Below are 21,599 nucleotides of genomic sequence, written 5' to 3'. Positions count from 1 at the left end.
ATCAGAAAACCACCTCTGAGATTAGTTAAAGACATTAAAAATCGAATGTCACAGCGCTGGGGTAAAGAGAGATGAGGTAGTTTGTACCTCAGGCCCTACAGAAGTGATACTAGAATGAAGACTGGCATGAGGAGAAAGCCACCAGTGCAGTAAAGCAACACCAAATATGAGAAGAAAGTAGGTTTGGAGTGTTCGAGAAACCAAATGTGAAACACTGAGCAAAGACAGAACATGGTGGAGAGGCAGACACAGGACAGGCAGGAGGCCACTAGGAGCAGGGAAAAGAGCCAGTTTTTTTTGGAGGATCGTAGATGGACACCCTGCTCTTTGAAGGGTTACAATGGGGCCGGGGTGACTAGGCTAACACTCTATAGTCAACTGGGCACTAGGGGTGAAGATCCCAGGAGCCCCTGCCCCACCCCACTTCTTAGGGCTCAAGTGGAGATGGCCCAGTTTCCACCTAGGTGGAGATCGGACTTCTTGATCTTTCTGCATCCCCTAAATTATTTGTCTTTTAAAGTATGAGTATAAATGTTCATACACAACAAAAGACAGTAAGCACCTGAAACCACCCTCCACAAATATAAAACTGCTTGGGATGGGGTGGGGGTATATGAACACTGGAGTGAGCCAGGAGAAATGACTCACCCAGCAGGTACAGAACAGCCTTAGGACAGGCTGGTTTCCAGGTTTCCTGCATATGCTCCCAAACTGGCTGAAAGGACACTAAATAAAATCCTCTTATCCGACCGTTATGGTATCCAGTTATCTGCACTTCGGAAGAAAACTTCTCTTGCTGAGGTACGTGGATCTCACGGTGCTTACCCTAAGATAACAGAAGAGGCAGGTGAGGTGGCAGTGGCTACCCCCCCCAACTCTCTAGCATGTGCCAAAGGCTACTAGGAGCCCCAATTCTGCAACAGTTCTCAACTAGGGGGGTGACTTTGCCACCAGGGAACATCTGGCAGTGTCTTGGGGGTGGGCGATTGCTACTGACGTCTGGTGGGTAAGGGCCCGAGATGCTGCGATGCTGCTGAACATTCAGCAGCAGACAGGGCAGCCCCCTACCGTAAAGAATTATCCAGCCCCAAAACATCAGCAGTGCTGTGGCTGAGAAACCCTTGGTAGCCTGAGAGCAACACCTCAATGATCGAGTCTGTACAAGACACTGAGCGACTAGAAATAAATGGAGGTAATGGCTTTTCCATACCCTCTTGGTAAAAAGTTTGTGTAACCATTCTAATAATGCTAAGCAGTTCTTCAGGTATTAGCTGGATACATACCAAGACTCACACTTTCTTTCAATTAGAATATGAATATATTTCTTTATTAGGATGCTCACAAGAAATGACACACTAGCACTGTCCTTCTGATGTGATAAAGAATACATACATCTGACCCACATCGTGGCAGGAAACAGGAGTCAGGGCTCTCAGAGCTGGTACCAAGTGTCCACTGAAGACATCTCCATTCCTTGATTCCAACATCTCTGCTGTAGCTTCCAGTCAGGTCTCCGTGACTTGCCCAGACTTCTTCATTCCACCATCAGCTGACCCACTTTTTTTCTAGCTACTGTGGACTCCTTCAAGACCTAGGTCAGCTGCCTCATGTCTAACTGGCCCAGGCAGCCTCTGGAATTCTGCAGCACATCTCTTTGGTATGCTGCCGCCCCGCCACCCTCAGGGGCATGGTTGGGAGTTGGGGGAGAGGGGGAATAACATCACATGACCAAAGCAGACAGCAGGAGCGTATTGGCAAATGACACTTGGACATATACCTAACAACCTCACAGAATACATGCTTTCTCCCCAAATGATACATAACCCCCTAGAGGACAAACACATATGGAATGATTCTGTACTCCGGGCACAAGGGATACAAAGTGAATGGTGTTTACATCCGTCAGGTCCTACACACAACAGGAAGTTAGCGCCTGAATGTTGGAACCAGATCTCTGTCCTGGCTCTTCTCTGCCTTTGAATGGTGTCACCACTCTGTTTCCGCCTGTTCTCGGCATTAGTTCATTTTTCAAAAGAGAGGATAGGACGGCAGAGAGAGGAGAACGGGAGATTGGGGTGGGGGGTTAATATGTGGCGAACAACCTATACAACAAAACAAAAGTAATACAAAAATGCAAAACCCAGATTCAGTACTAGAATCTAATGAGAAGGTAGCTGGAGAAACTACATGCGGACACAGACCGTATGATACATAACCCCAGGGGGAGGATTCGGGGGGGGGGGGGCAGAGGCCACTGGTTTAGACTAAGAGCCTTTCAATGGACTGCTGAATAGACTGGATCTGCTGCTTCAGCTGTGAGCCTTCTTTGATGGTGACAGAACAGGCGATGACAGGCCTGGAAACCCCGCAGGCCCGTCCAAGGGCCTGCTTGGAGCGCACAAACACGTAGGGCACATTCTTATCCTCACATAGCAATGGAAGGTGCAGGATGATCTCCAGGGGCTCAGCGTCTGCAGCCATCACGATGAACTCAGAGATGCCTCTGTTGAGGGTTTTGGTGGCTGAGGAGAGGAGGACCGGAGGTCAGTAAGTATGGGGGGAGGGGGAGGTTGGGCATGGAAGCTACAACAAAGCAATTTCCAAGGAAAAGAAACACAGGTGCAAGAAAACTGGGCAAAAATCCCCAGGCACAAGCAATTCTCTGTGTCCTGTAGTGGCCCTGGGAAATGATAAGGGATTTAAGCATCAATTAGCCATCCTCCATGCCATTCGCAAACCCTACATCAAAACCATCAGTTCTGTGAAAACACATCCTGAAACAGACCATTTCTTTCCTCTCCGCGGCTACCACACTTGTCCAAATCACCACCATCTCTTGCCTGGTCGACAGGTACAGCTTTCACACAAACTCTGCCAGCATGAAGCTCTGTGGTACAGCACTTCTCAAACTCTGTGATCGAGGAGGGATCCGGCTTTTACCATCCCAATTTGTCATGAGCAGTATTTCTAGAAAGCTCACACCACACACAACTTACCAAGCAAAATCAGCACCCCAGAGCATTGTTTAACCACTGTGGCCCAGTGCTAGCGCACAGACACACACTGTTAATGCTGGAGTACTGACGAGAGCACAGACTCTGGAGCCACAATGCTCGAGTACAAATCCAAGGTAAATGCTACAAAATGTTAACAACTGGTGGATCTGAAATAATTCTTAGTCCATTAACCTTTAGCATCTACTGCCAAAATGCTGCTCTTAAGTCCTTCCACTGGTTCCAATCAAGAGTATCCAGCCCTCTTTCCAAATTGGAAATCTTAAGGCAGAGACAGTGCCTTTATCACTCTACCTGAAACACTCTCTGGCTGCCTTACCTTCATTGGCTCCTTTCCGAAGCTGCTTGTAGTTACATGACTGCTGAACAAGGTCCAGTAGTTTCTTGGTGAGGTGGGCGTCTGCTAGGGGGTAGGCCTTTGGATTTACATCAGCCTCAGTCTGTGCGGTGGGAAGCGGGGGGGAGTCATTAAAGCATCAGTCAAACCGAACCAGAAGTTGTTCCAGACAAGTCATAAAACACTTCAATTAACAACTGAGAGAGATAATGATCAGCTTAAAAAAGCTTAGCAATTACCCAGTCCAATGATGTACACTAAAGCTTTATACTTTCATTTGCCTCTCTTTTGCTTGATAATATTATAGCAAATGGATTACAAATAGGTTCTCATGGCTCAGTATCCACTTGAGTCATACAAATTTACTGAATCAAAACTTAAGGTATAATTTATACAAATGTAGCACAAAGTTTTCTCTCTCCATTTTCCATTCAAATCTTCCTCTGTCCTAAGAATTCTGGTTTGCAAAACATCATTTTCTCATTTATCTGACCTGCTAATACATACAAAATGGCTGGCACCTCTACCAACAAGCTCACCAAGGTCGAAATTTCTTTTTGTTCTTAGAATATATCTGACTAGGACCACCTAGTCAGAGTACTATAGTCAAGTTATTCAAATCAATTTTTTTTCCTGTGGTTATCAATTTGATATATAATTTGGGTTCCTTTGTATTCAGCTTGCTTAAAAAAATAAAGATTTTACTTTTCAAATATATACAACATTTACATGTTTTCAAAGTAAAAGCTATGTTAGTGAGCTAAAAGTGTTTTGAAAACTGGTAAACAGTAAAGCATTTATTCCCACCTTTCCTACACAGAGTATATCACTAGGTAATAAATAAATGACAACTTTCTCTTGTATCATTATTCCACCTAACAAAGAAGGAGTCAGTCAAATCCCACCATCCTGCAACCCACATTCATTAGGTTAATTAATCCAGACATAAATTAATGGATGACACTGATTAACAGCTACCAAGATCACAAGATGCCGTGATCATCACCCCTCTTGAAGAACAAAATACCTATATTCTAGTAGTCTTGGGGGGGAAACAAAAGGAAAGAAAAAAATCTGATCAAGCCTTTGATTCTAATATTAGATAGTTAATATTACGGAATTATTAAATTTTGGGGAATTATAATGGCATTGCAGTTGCTAAAAACCCTTATTTTATACCTACTTTAATACTTATTAATAAAATGCTACGTCATTGGCTTTGCTTCAAAATAACCCATGTAGGGAACGAACTGGATGGGGGCTGCTTATATCATTCCTTCCTCTTCATCCCTACCTCTCGAGTTTAACCATTTTCATTAATTTCTCATTTGTTTTCCCTATGATTCTTTTTACACCTACATATCTTTGCATATAAAATTAGGATGCACCCCACGTTATCATTGCGAGCAACGAGCGGTTCGCGGTTCGCGGTGGCGTTCCGGTCTAACCCTGGTTTTGGAGGCTGGACCGCGGCATGCGGCACGCGGCACCACAATTCTAGGTGGTGACCCGTGGGTGACGGCCCGGTGGGAACACTCACCATTGCGTCTGTCCCGGTGGTCTCCTGCCTGATACCACAAGGACACAGAAATGACCCACCCGCAGGGAAGTAGGAAGTGACATAGGATGACGTCAGCGGAAGTGACGTCAAGCGCGAGATTGCACCAAAACGCCCGGTCCCTAAAACATTGCAGTGGTCCCGGGATGAAGTGGTATTAAGTGAGGGCTAGAGTTCCCTGAAGAAGTGGGGAAAAGGGTCTCCTTATTTTTGGTCTGCTGTTCTCCATACATTCTAGAATCTGCTTTTCAAGGCCCACAAAAATCTGCTGGGATAATCTGATTTGTAGATTTGATATAATCCCAATTGCAGTAAAAGACCTTTAGGATGCTGAATCTGTCAATCATTTAAATATATACTATAAACCAGTACTTTTCAGTAAGGCTTTACAATTTTTCCAAAAGGCGTAATATCTTTTAGATTTACTCCTAGGTATTTCAGGCTAAGAAAATTCACTTTATTAAGAAAAAAATTCACTTTATTTCCTACTGTATAAGGAATTTCTCTGAAACTAATGATGTACTATCCACTGGCTAACTGAATTTAAATAAAAAATAAAAAAAGAATTTCTTCTTTGTTAAACAAATTGTTGAATTCTATCATTTTTTTTTTGTGCTTAGATGAAAAAGACTTTCCTTTAATTTTTTTTTAGTTTTTCTAATGGTAAACCAATTTTGCATTCCTGAGATAAAACCAACTTAAATAGGCTTTCTTATTTTATATCCATTAGCTAATGGATATAAGGTTTCTTGGGGGGGGATGATAAAAATGTTCTAAAATTCTTACAGCAATGGTTGCACAATTCTGTAAATATATGAAGAACCACTTTACTATACACTTCAAAACAGGTGATGAACATTTCGTAGTACATAAATTATCTCCATAAAGCTATTTTCAAAACTAGGTATAGGTTTTTTCTCATGAAAAAATTTTAACTTCGTTTCTTTACTCTTGTTTTATTTTTTTTAAAAGATTTTATTATTTATTTGACAGAGAGAGAGCACAAGCAGGGGGAGCGGCAGGGAGAGGGAGAAGCAGGCTTCCCGCCGAGCCGGGAGCCCGACGTAGGGCTCAATCCCAGGACCCTGGGATCATGACCTGAGCGGAAGGCAGACACTTAACTGACTGAGCCACCCAGGCGTCCCTTCAGTTTTCTTTCTTTCTTTCTTTTTTTTTTTTTAAAGATTTTGTTTATTTATTTGAGAGAGAGAGAGGGAGAGAGCATGAGAGGGGGGAGGGTCAGAGGGAGAAGCAGACTCCCCGCTGAGCAGGGAGCCCGATGTGGGACTCGATCCCGGGACTCCAGGATCATGACCTGAGCCGAAGGCAGTCGCTTAACCAACTGAACCACCCAGGCGCCCCCTTCAGTTTTATTTCTACTTAAACTGGTTTTGATACATTTTTTTCAGGCATTTATTCACTTCATCTCAGTTTCTGTATTTATAGCTATCAAATTGTTTATAATATCCTCTTTAAATATCTGCAGATTATGTCTCCTTCAGGTTTGCTATAGCTTGCAGATACCTCTTTTGATTATTAATACTGGAGGGGACTTTTCAAAGAAAATCTTCTGATTCTGTCTTCCCTATAACAGTTGGATCTATTTGCCTTTTCAATAATTTCTGCTTTTGTTTGGTAGTTAGCTGCTTCCTGTGTGCTCTGGTGTGTGGTATTCTCATTACTGATCAGTTCTGTTTTCAAATTTCCATTATAATTTTATTCACTAGATTCACTATGACCACTAGATCAAGTTTATTGATGGTGTTGTTCAAATCCTCTATTACCATACTGATGTTCTGGCTTCACCATCTACCATTTATACACTTAAATGATATATAATTGCATATTTGTCTATTTCTTCTTGTAATTATGTCATTTTTATTTTATTCATACCTTATTTTTTTTAGCCACTATTTATCTTCACGGATGCATTTCACCTTTTATTATTATTATTTTTTTAAGATTTTATTTATTTACTTGAGAGAGAGAGCGCAAGCAAGCACCAGCAGGGGAAGGGAAAGGGAGAAGCAGACACCCCACCGATCCCAGAGTCCCGCGATCTTGACCTGAGCCACGTAGGCATCCCTGCCTTTCACCTTAAAAACCATTTCTTTATGATGTTTATAGAGGCTACACAACACCTTTTAACTTGGCCTACATTTACCATTCTTTTTACTTTAATCTGTCTTAACTGGAGCACTTGGTCTCTTTCTATATTTATATAAGTACTGATGTATTAGGTTCAAATCCTTCTTTTGTACCTTCTATTCCAATTGATACGTTTCTTTTTCTTTCTTTCCTTCCTTTGGGTTTATTATTTTTTCACACTACTATTCCCTTTACTGGCTTGGACTTACATACTTAAAAAAATGTCAGGTATTTTATTTTTTAAGATTTTGTTTATTTGTCAGAGAAAGAAAGCACAAGCAGAGTGAGTCTCAAGTTGAACTTAAGAGAAATTTCCCTCAACTGTAAATGGCAGGCAGCGGGAGAAATAGGCTCCCCACTGAGCAAGGAGCCAGTTGTGGGACTTGATCCCAGGACCCTGGAATCATGACTTGAGTGGAAGGCAGCTGCTTAACCAAATGAGCCACCCAGGCGTCCCTATCACATATTTCCAATGCAGTTCCAACAACCCATCTCTAGAATTTAGGATTCTCAACTTTTTTTTTTTTTTTTTAGATTTTATTTATTTATTTGAGAGAGAGAGAGAATGAGAGAGAAGAGGGTCAGAGGGAGAAGCAGACTTCCCGCTGAGCGCGGAGCCCGATGTGGGACTCGTTCCCGGGACTCCAGGATCATGACCCGAGCTGAAGGCAGTCGCTTAACCAACTGAGCCACCCAGGCGCCCAAGGATTCTCAACTCTTAACAAAACATTAAATGCATAAAAAGGGAAGACTTCAGGAGCCCAAAAAACCATCAAAGAGGCCTCACCTTATCGTTTTAATTACAATCAACAATAAAAGGCCAGCTCATAAATAGTAACGGAAATCTGCTTAGTGTGTTTATTCACCTTTTAATTTTTTCGAGGGTTATTTAAATGAGTGAAGGAATGAAATCATACTGCTAGCTAATTTTCATCCCTAGCCTGATCCATTTGGTCTCCCTGTACACCAGGGAGCCAAAAACACCCTGGCAAAGTTTTGATTTAACAATAAACACTATGAACTCATTAACACCATACCAAGTTAGGATCAGGTGTTTAACATGCATTATCTCATTTAATTTTTTTTTAAGTTTTATTATTTGAGAGAGAGAGAGAGCCAGAGAGCGAGCGAGCAGGGTGGAGGAGGAGAGAATCCCAAGGAGACACCACGCTGAGCATGGAGCCAGACATGGTGGATCTCAGAATCCTGAGATCATGACCTGAGTGGAAATCAAGAGTCCGACGCTCAAACCACTGAGCCACCTAAGCGCCCCTGCGTTATCTCATTTAATTTAATCATCACAACATCCTCATGCATCTATCCCCATTTTACAGTTGAGGGAAATTTCTTTTAAGTTCAACTTGAGACCACCCCATTCCAAAACTTTTCATGGAATTATGGAAGATGAGCTAGTTTCAAGTTCTAGGCTCAGCCACGTACTAGCTTCAAAATAGGGGGTGGGGGGGAAGGAGTGGGGTAAGATGCCCAACGGGATCCAAGCTCCGTTGGAAGGATTAAACCTCACCATGGAAGTGGAAGCTCTTTGCAAACTCTTCTTCCTTACCAAGTGCTAAACAAAACTATCTACCAAGCTACAGGAGTTGATTGAAAGTTGGGAGATCATCAACAGCTTAAAAGTTGCACGTGGTGCTGCCAGGACCTCTGATTTGGAAGACTACCGCCTCGCAGAAGCCTTTCCTCAACCCGGCCGGGGTTTGGGATCACTCCACAGCTCCCACAGCTCCCACAGCTCCCAAACGCCAAAGGCTCCAGTAAGTCCCTGGCATGTGTAACCCGCAGCGGGCACTAAGGCGCAAACCCATGTAGATCTAGATCTCCCTCTCCTGAACATCAACAAATGGGGAAATGGGGTAGGGGAGGTTGATTTGAATCCTGGGTTCCACACCCTTAGCGATCCCCAAAAAGAAAAGTAAAAAAAAAAAAAAAAAAATGGAGCCACGTTTTCTCATCCAACTCTCTACTCTCTCCCACGTGGGTTGGTCTCTTTCTCCCACGCTGGGCCAAGACTTCTCCACTCCCCCCGACGCTTTCGGCCACGCGCACAGAGTGCCGCAAAGTACCCCCGACCACAGCAGTTGGGACCCTGAAGCTTCCGGAGTTCTAACCTCGAGCGGGACTGTTGTAGCCCCGTGGCTGCCCGAATTCTAACTCGGGGCCAGGCGGCTGGGACTCCGCGGCCGCCGGAGGTCTAACCCTAGGCCGGGCTGTCTGGACAGCATACGTTCTAAGCCCCAGCAGTCCAGTGAGTGAACTGAACCCGGAGTCTCCCGCTTCCCAGCCGCGGCTCCAGAAGGACACACTCACCATATTTGCAATTCCGCGGTCCCGCCACCCCGCAGAGGGCAGGCGACGTCAGAGCGGGAGCGCGCGCGCCTCAGGAAAGTCGCGCCGGAGAAGTGGAAATGGCTGCGTGCGGCAGGAAGCGGAAGTGACGCCACTACAAGTGGGCGGATCTCGTCCTCTAAGGGCCTCCCGGAACTGTGTAAGTTTTGGGAGAGGAACCGCAATTTGCTATTTTTGTTCTCGTTATGCTGTAAATCTTTGGCAGGAACAATGAATTAAACATGCACACACACACACCAACAGGTTTCAATGGTGTCATCGTTCCATTGCCTGTTTATCTTTGAGCACATTCTTGAGCTTTCCAAAATCATCTTTTTGACCCTACACTGGTGAGGGAACGGTATGGAGATAATGATGGGTAATCCTAAATGTTTTCCTTCCTATTTAGATATGGTTTTTTTTTTAAGATTTTATTTATTTATTCGAGAGAGAGAGAACGAGAGAGAGCACAAGCAGTGGGCAGAGGGAGAAGTAGGCTTCCTGCTCACGTGGGGCTGGATCCCAGGACCCTGGGATCTTGACCTGAGTGGAAGGCAGATGCTTAACCAACTGAGCCACCCAGGTGTCCCCATATTTAGATATCCTTGTTAAAAGACTGGTGGGAAATGTGGAGTCCACCTGAAATGGAATCCATTGAGTGGGGAATTCAGGAAGAAGAGCAGGTTTGGGGGTGAGGGTTGAGTTTCTGTCAGGTTGAGTTTGGAGATGTCATCGGACACCCATTTTCTTTTGACCCGCATACTGCTCTTTTCTCTATGCTGCTCCAAATCGCCATTATTTAAAGCTAGACTCATGCCTCGCCACCTCCAAGAAGTCCTTCCTGATCTTTAGAGCCCTTACTCATTTCTCTCCAACTCGATGCCAGGCACATCTTGGGACCATTTGGATCTAGCCAAAACTAGACCATTATAGGGTAATTCCAGTTAATTATTTTGAAAACCTAGAGGTAGAGACCTAGCAGGACCCTTAGGAATCAAGCAACAATCTCTTCATTTTACAGATACTAAGGCCCAGAGAAGGGAAGCTCCTTGCCCCCAGTCACAGAGTGAGTCAGTGGCTGAATCAGAACTGGGCCTTGGGATTTTGGCTACTGGCTTGGGTTACTTCCACCACATCTGGCTGCTATGCCTGAGACGAGTTGTGGTATGGGGCAACAGGATGGGTTTGAACTGGCTCCAAGATGGAACATAAATTACCTCAAAAATTGCTCCATCAAACTTCACCTCATGCAAATCTTACACAACTTGTCAAAGAACAAAATTTGTCTCCAAATTAAGAAATGCCCACAGATGGCTCCTGTATAAGAGTAGAACCTGTGGTTTGGATTCTGCTGCTCACTTTTTAGATCCTGTTTATGTTTCCATATTAATGGGACATATCAACCACCATTGTTGGGGAATTAAACATTTGCCAATTTATAGTTATAGATGTGTCCTTATCATTTGCTTTTTAGATATCCTTTATGACAATTTCCAGTTGTTATTTGGCTTACCTGGCATCTAGCACCATCATATCCCAGGTCTCCTCAGTAAAGACTGATGGGGACTTGATGTTTTTATTACTATGAGTAAGGACACAGTACATCTCACCTAATTAATTGTTTCCAAAGCTAGGTCACCCTTTTTTATTTTGTTGTTTCCCTTGCTAGTAAGTTAATAAATGTTGACATACGCTCAAGATCAATCTGTCTTATAAATTTGTCTTTGGGCACCTGGGTGGCTCAGTTGGCTAAGTGACTGCCTTTGGCTAAGGTCATGATCCTGGAGTCCTGGGATCGAGTCCCGCATCGGGGTCCCTACTCAATGGGGAGTCTGCTTCTCCCTCTCCTGCTCCCCCCTCTTGTGCTCTCTCTCTCTCTCTCTCTCATTCTCTCTTTCAAATAAATAAACAAAATCTAAAATAAATAAATAAATAAATTTGTCTTTTACCACACTGTGATTAAAACCCTAAATCCTGGCCATGGCTTACTAGGCCCCTCTCCACCAGTCCCCACCTGCATTCCAATGATAACAGCTTTACCCACCTTCTTTTTCTACCCTGAGCACACCCCAATTTCTCTAACCCCATCCATCACCCTTTGTTGGGAGTAATATACTCCACTGTTTTGCTAAGCTAACTCCAATTCATCACCTCCTTAGGGAAGCCTCCCTGATCACCCAGACCAGGTAACTGCCCCTGCTGGATGGACCCACAGCCCTGTGTCCTTGCCCATTATAGCACCTGTCAACCTTGCCTTTATTTAGTGTCCACCTTTCCAACCACACCGAGAGTTCTAGGAGAGCAAGTCTTACAGATGCCTTGGGTACTTTGGATACATATCAGCTGGCACTATGCCTGGCCCAAAGGTAGTGCCTGTTGAACTTAGGGATTTTTGGTGGGAAGCAACCAAAAGGGAGTTTGGGAAAAACTCTGTCGTGGAGCCCATAGATTCCACAAGAGTTGGTTGTGAGAGCAGAAGCAGCCCTACAGTCTCACTGTCAATGCCCTCCAGCCAAGGACTGGCAGGAACACACCTTATAGTGTTATTACTTATTGCATCAGGGAGAATACACACCATGCGGAATGATAAGCCTTCTCAATAAGAGGGTGTTATAAAGGATTTACTGTAGGATTTAGGTTGTATTAGGTGATTTTAGGGAGGGTTCAAGGAATTATGTGGTTTGCTCTGGATTAGATGCCATCAGGGAGTGTGAATAATTCTGTGATTGGGCATCTTTTTTTTTTTTTTAAAGATTGATTGATTGATTTAAGAGAAAGAGAGCGTCCAAGCAGGGGGAGGGGCAGAGAGGGAGAGAATCTCAAGCAGACTCCCTGCTGAGTATGGAGCCCAATGCAGGGCTCAATCTCATGACCTTGAGATCATGATCTGAGCCAAAATCAAGAGCTGGCCACTTAACTGACTCAGCCACCTAGGTATCCCTGTGATTGAGCATCTTAATAATCTTATCTACAAGGTGGAAAGAATGAAGTGGGGCTAAAGCTGTAATTGGTAAAGAAATAGCAGTCACTCTTAATAGCCAGGATAACGGGAATTTGGTGAATTTTGTGGTTTCAATAATGTTCATGTTTTTGTCTGTGTTCAAATGGGATTAAAGAGTGGTCTTGTTTTTGTCTTGATTATCACAGATTGGCTTTGTCTGATGTTGTAATCTATGAAATTGTTTTTGTTGAACGGGAGAATACCAAGGTCCAGCTGTGAGTGTTAGGCCAGCTCCTAGCAATACCAAGTCTTAACTGATAGAAATGGGCCAGTTCCTAGCTGTCCTGGGCTGCTTTTCTTTTTCTTTTTCTCACCAACTTCCTATTCCCACCGTGAATCACTGTTCTTGGTATTTAGAGCTCTGGCTGAGAAAGCCAAGTTGGCCAAGCTTAGGTCACACCTCCATTCCTTGACTGTCCTAGATCTATGAGAGAGTATCAGGTAATAAGCTGGGGTGACATTCAGCCAGGATACATCATGTGGGATACTGGGTTCTTAAAATAGAGAAATACATCCCAACTGGTTGGTAAATAGGTGATGCCCCTCTCCTGGGATGCTTAGGAACACTTGAAATGCAGCTATTAAAGGGTTAAGGCCTGGCCCATCTGACTGGCTGATGCCCCTTCCTGCTCCACTATTCGATATTTTGAATATAACCTTTGGGTGAAAGACAATCTTCAGGGTAGCAGTTATTCCTCTACCAACACTGATTTATTCCCCTAACCATCCTGAGATGGGGAATGTAATTCCCAACAGAAAACCAGAATACTGTGAGCAAAGAGGAAGGAATGCTGGGTGGTCAAACAAGAATACACATGTTCAATACAGTGTTTATTATTAAATGTTTGGTATTGGATAGACAGATGGACACAGTATCTAATAGGAAGAAAGAAATCATGCAGACTACAGGTTAATCACCCCATCACATAGGGAGAAATGTAATCTCTTCACTCCAGAGGACAGGACATCTAAAACAAATTCTTCTTCCTCTTAATTCCTTTTGGGCAGTTCCCCCAATGTGTCTTACCTGCACTGAGGGCACATTAGCCAGCTCTGGTGCCAGGTTCAGGAGCTGGAACGGAGGCTGAGGCTCCTTTGTGATAGCCTCAGTGACAGGGGTACTACGAGGCAGGGGCTACTTCACCCCAAACTGGCTGAGTCAACCATACCAGTCCTGCCCTCCAACTCCCTAACATCACCTGCTCACCTAAGCTTTGTCATGTTGTTGCCACTGCTGGGAACCTGTGCTGTGGTGGGGCCATTCCAGGGCCCTGAGTGGGAGCCAGTGAGGGGCCTGCTTTCTGAGGATTGCAGCTGCAGGGACCCTCGGTGCTGTGGCAACCTGCTCGTGCTCTGTCTCTTTCTGATCTGGCAGGTCCAGCACTATTGGCAACAGGTCACCAGGACCCACCCCAGCATGAAGAAGGTCATCAAGGTGAGGGGGCCCCACACACCTCCTTCCCTCAGCACCAAGATTGTCTCATTCACTTGTTACGAGGACCCTGTACTATGCCCTATGTACCAGAGATGAATCACATGGGGGAACTTAAGACTGGTCAGGGAGAGAGAGCATCACCAGGCCCCAAACCCAAGAGTCACCCTGGTCTCTCTCTCTCACTCTACACATTCAATCCATTTATAAGTCTTATGGGCTCTACTTGCAAACCAGATCTCAAATCTGATCACTTTTCGAAAACTTACCACAGCCCCCTGGGCAAAGCATCCCTCATGTCTCCCCTACACTGTAGCACTGCCTTCTGCCTGGTTCCTGTGGCCTCTCTCATCTAAGCACAGACAATGTTCCACTCAGCCGACAGGATGATCTTCTTTCTTTCTCTTTGTCCCTTAAAATTTTAATCCAAGGATAATACACATACACAGACTATATGTGTATAGATCAATGAATTTTCACAAACTGAATACATCCATGTGCAGCACCCAGATTAAGAAACACCATTACTGCAGCCCAAAAGTTTGCAGTCACAACTATGCTAATTCCTAATAACATAGACTAGTTTTGCCTGTATGAAATCATATGGTAGGTATTCTTTCACACCTGGCTTAACGTTATGCTTGTGAGCAAGAACCAACTTTTAAAAACTTTGCCCCTCAAAACCCTGTAAAGGCTCCAACGGATATACTCCCTGTCAAACTCAGCATAAAATCCAAACTTCTAACTATAAGTCCAAGGCCCAGCATTACCTGTCCTACATTTCTCTCTGACCTCATCTCCCAACACTCTCTTAGTCACCTGTTCCATTCTGGGCATAGGGACCCCTTGAGATTCTTATACACATGACCTTGTTCTGACCTCAGGGCCTTTGCACTAACATCTCCTTTGCCTTCAGTGCTTTCTCCAGATGTCACTCGGTTGCCTATCATTTCATTCAGGTCTCCAGTCAAATGTCACTTCCTCTGAGAGGCCTTCTGTGACCAGCATGTCTAAAGGAGCTAGCCCCATACCCATTCTACTTTTATTTCCATCAGAACACTTTTCAATATCTAACATGTTGTATACTTGGTTATTGTGTCTTCCATGTCTGGAAGATAGCTGCCGACAAGGACTTTGTCTTGTTTATGCTGGTAACCCCAGCATCTAGAACCCCAGCCTGGCCTGGAATAAACTCTTTGTCTTTCTTAAATGAATGGCTTTAGGGAAGTGATTCCTTCTTTCCTGAGCCCAGCTTCCTCATCTGGATAATGGAGATTGTAATTCTGATCTGTGAGAATTAGATGAGACAATGTGTGAGCAAGGATTTTGCTTCTCCATTCTCAACTACAGGTGCCACCGCAGAAGTGGGCAGTGCCCTCCGTGAGACATGACACTTCTTTCCAGATGACCCCTGGATTCTTCTTTAGGCCTGGTGATCTCAGTGGCCTGGATGCTCATGTCCAACAATGGGTACAAAAGAAGAGACAGGAATACCCGAGGAGCCTCCAGGAATCATGGACCCAATACCTGTTCTCTTGGCAGCACCCATGTCAGGGTCCACCTTGGGATTTCCACACTCCTTTTGAGCCCTTCTTTTGCACCACCTCCCTTTCAAGCACCTGTATGCTCCCCCAGGACAGTTCTTGGGAAGCATGGCAGGTACCCTGGTGTCTCAGTGATGAGCAGACTCACCTGATTTGCAAGTCACTATCCCCTGCCCTGGGCAGGTACCAAAGGATGCAGCAGCTGCTGGCCCACTCCCAGGAAGAGTTGGTGCCACTGGAGCCTGTTGTCAGCATGAGGTCTCACCTCACATCCATGATTTTAGCCCCCTCTCTCTCAAACCTCTCTTCATCTCAGAGGCTGCAGTCTGATCCTTCCAACCAACAAGTGGGAATGTCCATCTGGAAGTCCTGGGAATGCCCACAAGAGGCCTGGGTACCAGGGAAGGAAAACCAGATGCTAAGCAGAGAGGTTATAAGGTGGGTGAAGCAGACAGAGAGCAGTGGGGAGGATGCTTGGGAGATTCAGGCAACTGGAAGGCAACTCCCAGGGAACTCTGAAATGGAGGATGATGCAGAGACTAAGGTCCTGGCATGGAGAAGTCAGACACTAGTAATAAGTAAAACTGATGGAGATATCCTGACACCAGGGTCAAAGAATCAGGACCAGATGGGAATTGAGAATAGAGCCAAAATTCAGGAACTAGGGAATAGAAACAACAGGGAGGCTGAAGGTGAGAATCCTCCTGGAAACCAGGCACATATAGTAGAAAACCAGGAACCGTTAAGATGTAAAACTGATGCAGAGACTCAAACACCAGAGTGGGGGAACCGGGACAAAAGTAGAAATGAGGAGGCTGTAGAGACCCAGGCAGTTGGGAAGAAAAAGGAAGAGGCCAGAGGAGAGGATGAAGGAGAGACCAAGGCCCAAGAATTGGGGAGGCAGGGCCAGACTGGAAGTGAGGATGGTGAGGAAATCCTGGTGCCAGGGTGGGGAAAACAATACAAGATTAGAGATGATACTGGTATAGAAATTCAGGCACAGGAAAGGAGGGACAAGGCTCAGGTTGGAGGTGAGAATGATGTGGAAACCCAGGTATCTGGGAGCGAGAACCTGGGAGAAGTAACACAAGAGGAAGGTATGGAGACCCGGGCCCTGGGGTGGGAAAAACAAGAATGCATTGGAAGTGAGAATGTTATAGGGATCCAGACGGTAGGGTGGGAAACGCAGGATCAGGGTGGAAGTGAGAAATCTGGGAGGATCCAAGCATCTAGGGAAGAGATCTGGAAACAACTAAGACATGAACTTCTAGTGGGCTGGAGAAACCGAGGCCTGAGAAGGGGGGAGGATGCTGGGGAAACCCAGATGTCAAGAAGGAAGAACCTCAGGGAGATAAGAGAGAACTGGGTAGTGATCCAGGCGCCATGGTGGGGAGACCAGAGAACAGTAGCAAGTGAAATGGACAGAGAATGCGAGATACCATGTTGGGGGAATCAGGATCAGATTGGAGGTGAACTTAGAGCAGAAACTCAGGCACCAGAGAAGAGAGACCAGAGAAAAGATGGAGATGAGGATGGTACAAATACCCTGGCTCCTGAGGCAGAGAACCAGGAACAACTAAGACATGAAACTCATGTAGACACCCATCCACCAGAGGGGAGGAACCAGGAGCAGTTTGGAGATGAAAATAGAATAGACATTCAGGCACTAGGGAAGAGAAATCTGAGAGGGGTTAAAGGTGAAGATGGTAAGGAGACCCAGGAACTTAGGGAAGAAAACCAGGGTCAGTTAAGCAGTAAACTTAATGGCGAGCTTCATACGCCCGAGTGTAAGAATCAGGAATACATTAGAGGCAAGGATGGTGCAAACAACCAGGCAACTGAGGTGGGAAACGGGGGAGAATTAACAAGTCAAATTGACGGAGAAACCCATTCAGCAGAATGGAAGAAAGAGGAACAGGTTGGAGATGAGAATGGTGGAAACACCCAGGCTTCTGAGGCTGAAAACAGGGGAGAATTAACAAGTCAAATTGGTGGAGAAACTCATTCAGCAGAATGGAAGAAAGAAAAGCAGAATGGAGATGAGAGCGGTGCAGAAATTCAAGCTCTAAAGAAGACAAGCCCGAGAGAAGGTGCAGGTGAAGATGATACAGAGACCTGGGAGCCTGGAGAAGAAAGCCAGAGCCAGTTAAAAGGTGTTATTTTTTTTTTAAAGATTTTATTTATTTATTGAGAGAGAGAGAGAGAGAATGGTAGAGAGCATGAGAGAGAGGAAGGTCAGAGGGAGAAGCAGACCCCCCGCTGAGCAGGGAGCCCGATGCGGGACTCGATCCCGGGACTCCAAGATCATGACCTGAGCCGAAGGCAGTCGCTTAACCAACTGAGCCACCCAGGCGCCCTAAAAGGTGTTATTGATAGAAGGACCCATTTATCAGAGTGGAAGAACCAGGAGCAGACAGGAGGTCAGAATGGAACAGAAATTCAGGCTGGAAGTGAGGATGCTGTAGAGACCCAGAGGCCTAAGGGAGAGAACCAGGGACAGTTAGATAGTGAAACTGGAGAGAGCCACTCACCAGGGAGGACCAATTGGGAGCAGACTGGAGGAAAGAAGGAGGAAAATCAGACATTGGGGAAGAGAAATCAGAGAGAGGCTAGAAGTGAGGATAATGGAAAGACCCAGGGACTTAGGGAAGGTCCCCAGAGACTGATAAAAAGCAAAGTTGATGAAAAGAGCTGTTCATCAGAGTGGATGAACCAGGAGCAGGTGGGAGGTGAGAATGCCGCAGAGGTTGAAATACAAAGGAAGAGAAACCTGAGAAGGACCACAGATGATGATGGTACAGAGACCGAGGCTCTAGGGGCAGATGACCAGGGACAGGTAAGAAGTGAAGTTGATGGAGAGACCCAGATACAAGGGCCGGGGAACCAGAACAAGGATGGAGATGAGGATGCTGCAGAAATCCAGGCTGTCGGGAGCCAGAGAGAGTGCAGAGCTGAGAAGGCTGGAGGTCCTCACATTCTAAGGGGAGGAAGCGAGGAGCAGGTCAGAGGAAAAGATGCTGCTAAAGGCAGTCTCTCAGTTGACTCTTCCAGGGGCTCGGGGCTCGGATGTGGGGCCATGCAACAGGAACAGGCAGTGGCCTCCGCTCCCTGTCCTGAGATAAAGCCTCTCCTCAACTGGAATGGGGAGGGAGAGCATTTGGTCAGCCAGAGCATGGCCTCTGCCAAGAAGCATAGAGCGAGGGTCAGTCTAGCCTCCCAGCAGGCCCCACCTGAAGCCCAGAGAAGCCGACAAAGGGATAAAAAGGTGGATCCAGGGAAGACTTCTGGCCTGACTTGGAAGCTCCAGAACTTACATTCTGGAGAACTTCTGGCTGCTTCCCTGGGCCTGCCCTCTGCCTGCCCCTCTGTCTCATGTGGCCAAGCCTCTCAAGCTGCCACAGCTCTAGTGGGTCCTCCCACTGCCCTCACTGTCCTGCCCAAGTGGCCAGTCCTCAAAAAGAGCCAACGGCTCCTCCTGGAGTCCCTCATGCGACGGAACATTGCACACCTGAAGTGGGGCCTCCCCCAGCGGATCCTGGAGTCCCGTCTGCTCCTTAACATGTTAGGACTGTGCCCACTACCCCCTGCTGGGGTGAGGTTCCCTGGATTATACACAGCCTATGAGCTCCAACGACAGCAGGAAAGACATTGTGAGGCCCAGGGCCTCAGGCCAGGCCTTAAGTCAACTGAGAGATCCCAGAGAGTTCAGCCCCTAGAAAGAAAAAGCTCAAAACTTCCTACACGGGCCAGAGCTCTAGAGAAATGTGGGTCACACGGGTGCGAGCCCTTGGGCATCTCCATCCATTCTGAAAAGCCTGGGAGAGTCAGGCCACCGGGAGGCACCAGAGAACCACGGGACGTTCAGGCAGAGGCTCCTCCTAGAGCCAAGGCTGTTGCTGCTCCCAGGAACTCCAGGCCTGCAGCACAGTCTAGGAGCTGGTGTGGCCAAGAGCCTTCCAGTGAGAACAGCATGGACAGGAAAATGGTCAGGCCGGGAGTCTCCCAGATGGCAGAGATGGCTCCCTGCAGAGTGAGGACCTCATACTCCAGGGCAGGCCATGACTAGTGGAGGAAGGAGTGCACATCCCAGGAGGTCCTTAAGCCCCCCAGACTTAAATATCAGCAGGCTACACATGGGAGAAGAGGAAGCCTGGAGGCTGCAGAGGGCAGAGGAACTGGGCAGCAGCCTTCCTCCTGTTTCACAAACACCTCCAGCTTCAAAGATAGTCTCCACTCTGCTGCAGCAAGGTTGAGCATGACCCTTCTAAACAAGGTATCTTGGTCCCAACACCTGGCCAAGCCTCAGCACTCAGCCCCCAACCTGAGCCTGAGGGATCCTGATACTACCCCGCTTCCCAAAGTGGATGACCAACATACAAGGGAGGATAGCATTGGAGTGTCTATTTCTCTGAAGAGAGACCTTCAGCCACCAGGTCACTGCTGTGCTGAGACTGCTCTTCTCAAGAGAGAGCGCTTCCAGGGTCAAGGGGAACCTGAGAACCTACATGGAGCCCTACTGAATCCATCAGCCCCCCAAAAGTTTGGTTTTATGAAGCATTTGAGATGTTTTCCGCTCCAGCATGGCTTTAGAAAGTAGGCCGCTGGCCCAGGGTCCTCAGAACACATAAGAGAAGGCATGAGTGGTCTGTTCACCCTCAAAGCTTCTAATAAAATTGGTTATTTGGGCCCTGTGGGGTTCTGATATTTCTGGCACATGTTTTCTGAGTGTCCCCTTTTGGAGGTTGGGATACTTTGTGGGTAGTGTATAAGCCATTCTACTCTATGGTATTGAAGGTCAACCCAATGTCATCATCTCCTAAATACATTCCTTTCCCTAGCTCCTCACAGTAGAGTTTACTGAGGTTTCAATCATGGCTCCGTCCTGCTCTGGTCCAAGCTAATTCTGATTGAGGTAGGATGCTCAAACTGAGCCTCCACTTTTTGGAGGGGGTGGTGCTCTGTACTGGACGCTGATATTTAAGTCTTTTGGTCACAAGGAAGGGAACTGATTACGGAGCATTCCCTCAGCTGGAACTCTGTTACCCATGAACATACTGCATGGAAAAACCATCTCCCCCCTCCACTTCTCAAGCTCTGTCAACCATAATTACTTGTTGCCTTGTCTGTCTCACCAGTGGGATATCCTGGCGTCAATTATTTGTTTTAATTAAGCCTGAAACTTCTGAGCCAAAAGGCATTATGTCTTATGATACTTCTGTAGGCAGCTTCAGCATGTGGAAGTAGATTCACAGAGCCTAAATCCATGAGTGCTGGAGTTGGAAATTTAATTCAGGTTTTCTCGCTCCCTCTTCTTTATCTTCCCTTCCTCCTCTCCTTTCTCCCTTCTTCCCTTTCATTTAACTTTCCTATTAATTCATTGTAAAACCCATCCATGCTCATTGAAGAAAGTTTATAAAATTCAGAAAAGGAAAAATAATCCATAATCTTATTACCCAGTTATTGTTTTGATGTTTTTCTTACTATGCATTGCTACCTGCACAGTGTTTCCCATAGCAATTCATGCTTACGTTTACAACAGCATTTATACTATGATAGGAAGGCTCCCAATGCTCCCTACCTCCCAGTATCCTTGTCCTTGTATAGTCTCTCCTTGAGTGTGGATTAGATCTAGTGGCTCACTTCTGACAGGATACAGCAGACATGATGGAATGTAACTCCTGAGACTAGGTTATAAAGTCTGTAGCTCCATCTTGGGCATTTCTCTTGCTTCCTTGCTTGCTCCCTGAGAGAAGCCATCCTCCATGTTGTGAACTGCCCTATGGAAAGGCACATATGGCAAGGAACTGAGGAGATCACTGGAAAACAGTTGTCAAGAAAGTGAGGTCCTCACTTAGCCTTTGAAGAGCTGAATCCTGCCACCAGTCAGGTAAGCGAGCTTAGAAGCAGATCCTTCAGCCCTAGTGAGTCTTGAGATAGCTACAACCTTGTGAGAGACTTTGAACCAGGGTCACTTAACTAAGCTGTGCATCAGGAATCCCTATTTCTTGTTTTAAGTTGCTAAGTTTTGGGGGCATATTATTTTCTATGGCTACCGTAACAAGTCACCACAAACCTGATGGCCTAAAACAACTTCGGGAGGCCAGAAGTCTGAAATCAAGATGTCAGAAGGCCCTCCAAAGGCTCTAGAGGGCCATCAGTTCCTGGTTCTTTCCAGCTTCTGGTGGTTGCAGGTGTTGGTTGGCTTGTGGCACCACCACTCCC

The 21,599-nt window shown here is 45.9% G+C and overlaps 1 protein-coding gene across 2 annotated transcripts; it reads right to left on the bottom strand.

Moving 5' to 3' along the window:
* Nucleotides 1-1,305: 1,305 nt before the first annotated feature.
* Nucleotides 1,306-9,505, bottom strand: SNU13 (small nuclear ribonucleoprotein 13). Of its 2 annotated transcripts, none has more exons than XM_025882191.2 (3): nt 9,383-9,505; nt 3,334-3,454; nt 1,306-2,522 (listed from the first exon to the last, which is right to left on the bottom strand). In XM_025882191.2, exons 1-3 carry the CDS (start codon nt 9,383-9,385, stop codon nt 2,260-2,262), a joined length of 387 nt encoding a protein of 128 aa, XP_025737976.1. In that variant the 5' UTR covers nt 9,386-9,505; the 3' UTR covers nt 1,306-2,259. The 2 variants fall into 2 exon arrangements, with proteins under 2 accessions (XP_025737976.1, XP_025737977.1); XM_025882192.2 differs by lacking the exon at nt 9,383-9,505 and adding an exon at nt 4,892-5,000.
* Between the last annotated feature and the right edge of the window lie 12,094 nt (nt 9,506-21,599).

Source organism: Callorhinus ursinus, unplaced genomic scaffold (assembly GCF_003265705.2).
Source record: "Callorhinus ursinus isolate GAN/ISIS: 27379988/994484 unplaced genomic scaffold, GSC_fseal_2.0 scaffold48, whole genome shotgun sequence".
NCBI lineage: Eukaryota > Metazoa > Chordata > Mammalia > Carnivora > Otariidae > Callorhinus > Callorhinus ursinus.
Note: the sequence above shows the minus strand (reverse complement) of the source record. Positions and strands in the feature narration are given on the sequence as shown.

Excerpts from the sequence above, each read along its gene's own strand:
- SNU13 (XM_025882191.2), bottom strand. Across the intron at positions 2,523-3,333 it reads TCGGAAAGGAGCCAATGAAG|CCACCAAAACCCTCAACAGA; the intron begins GTAAGGCAGCCA and ends TCCTCTCCTCAG.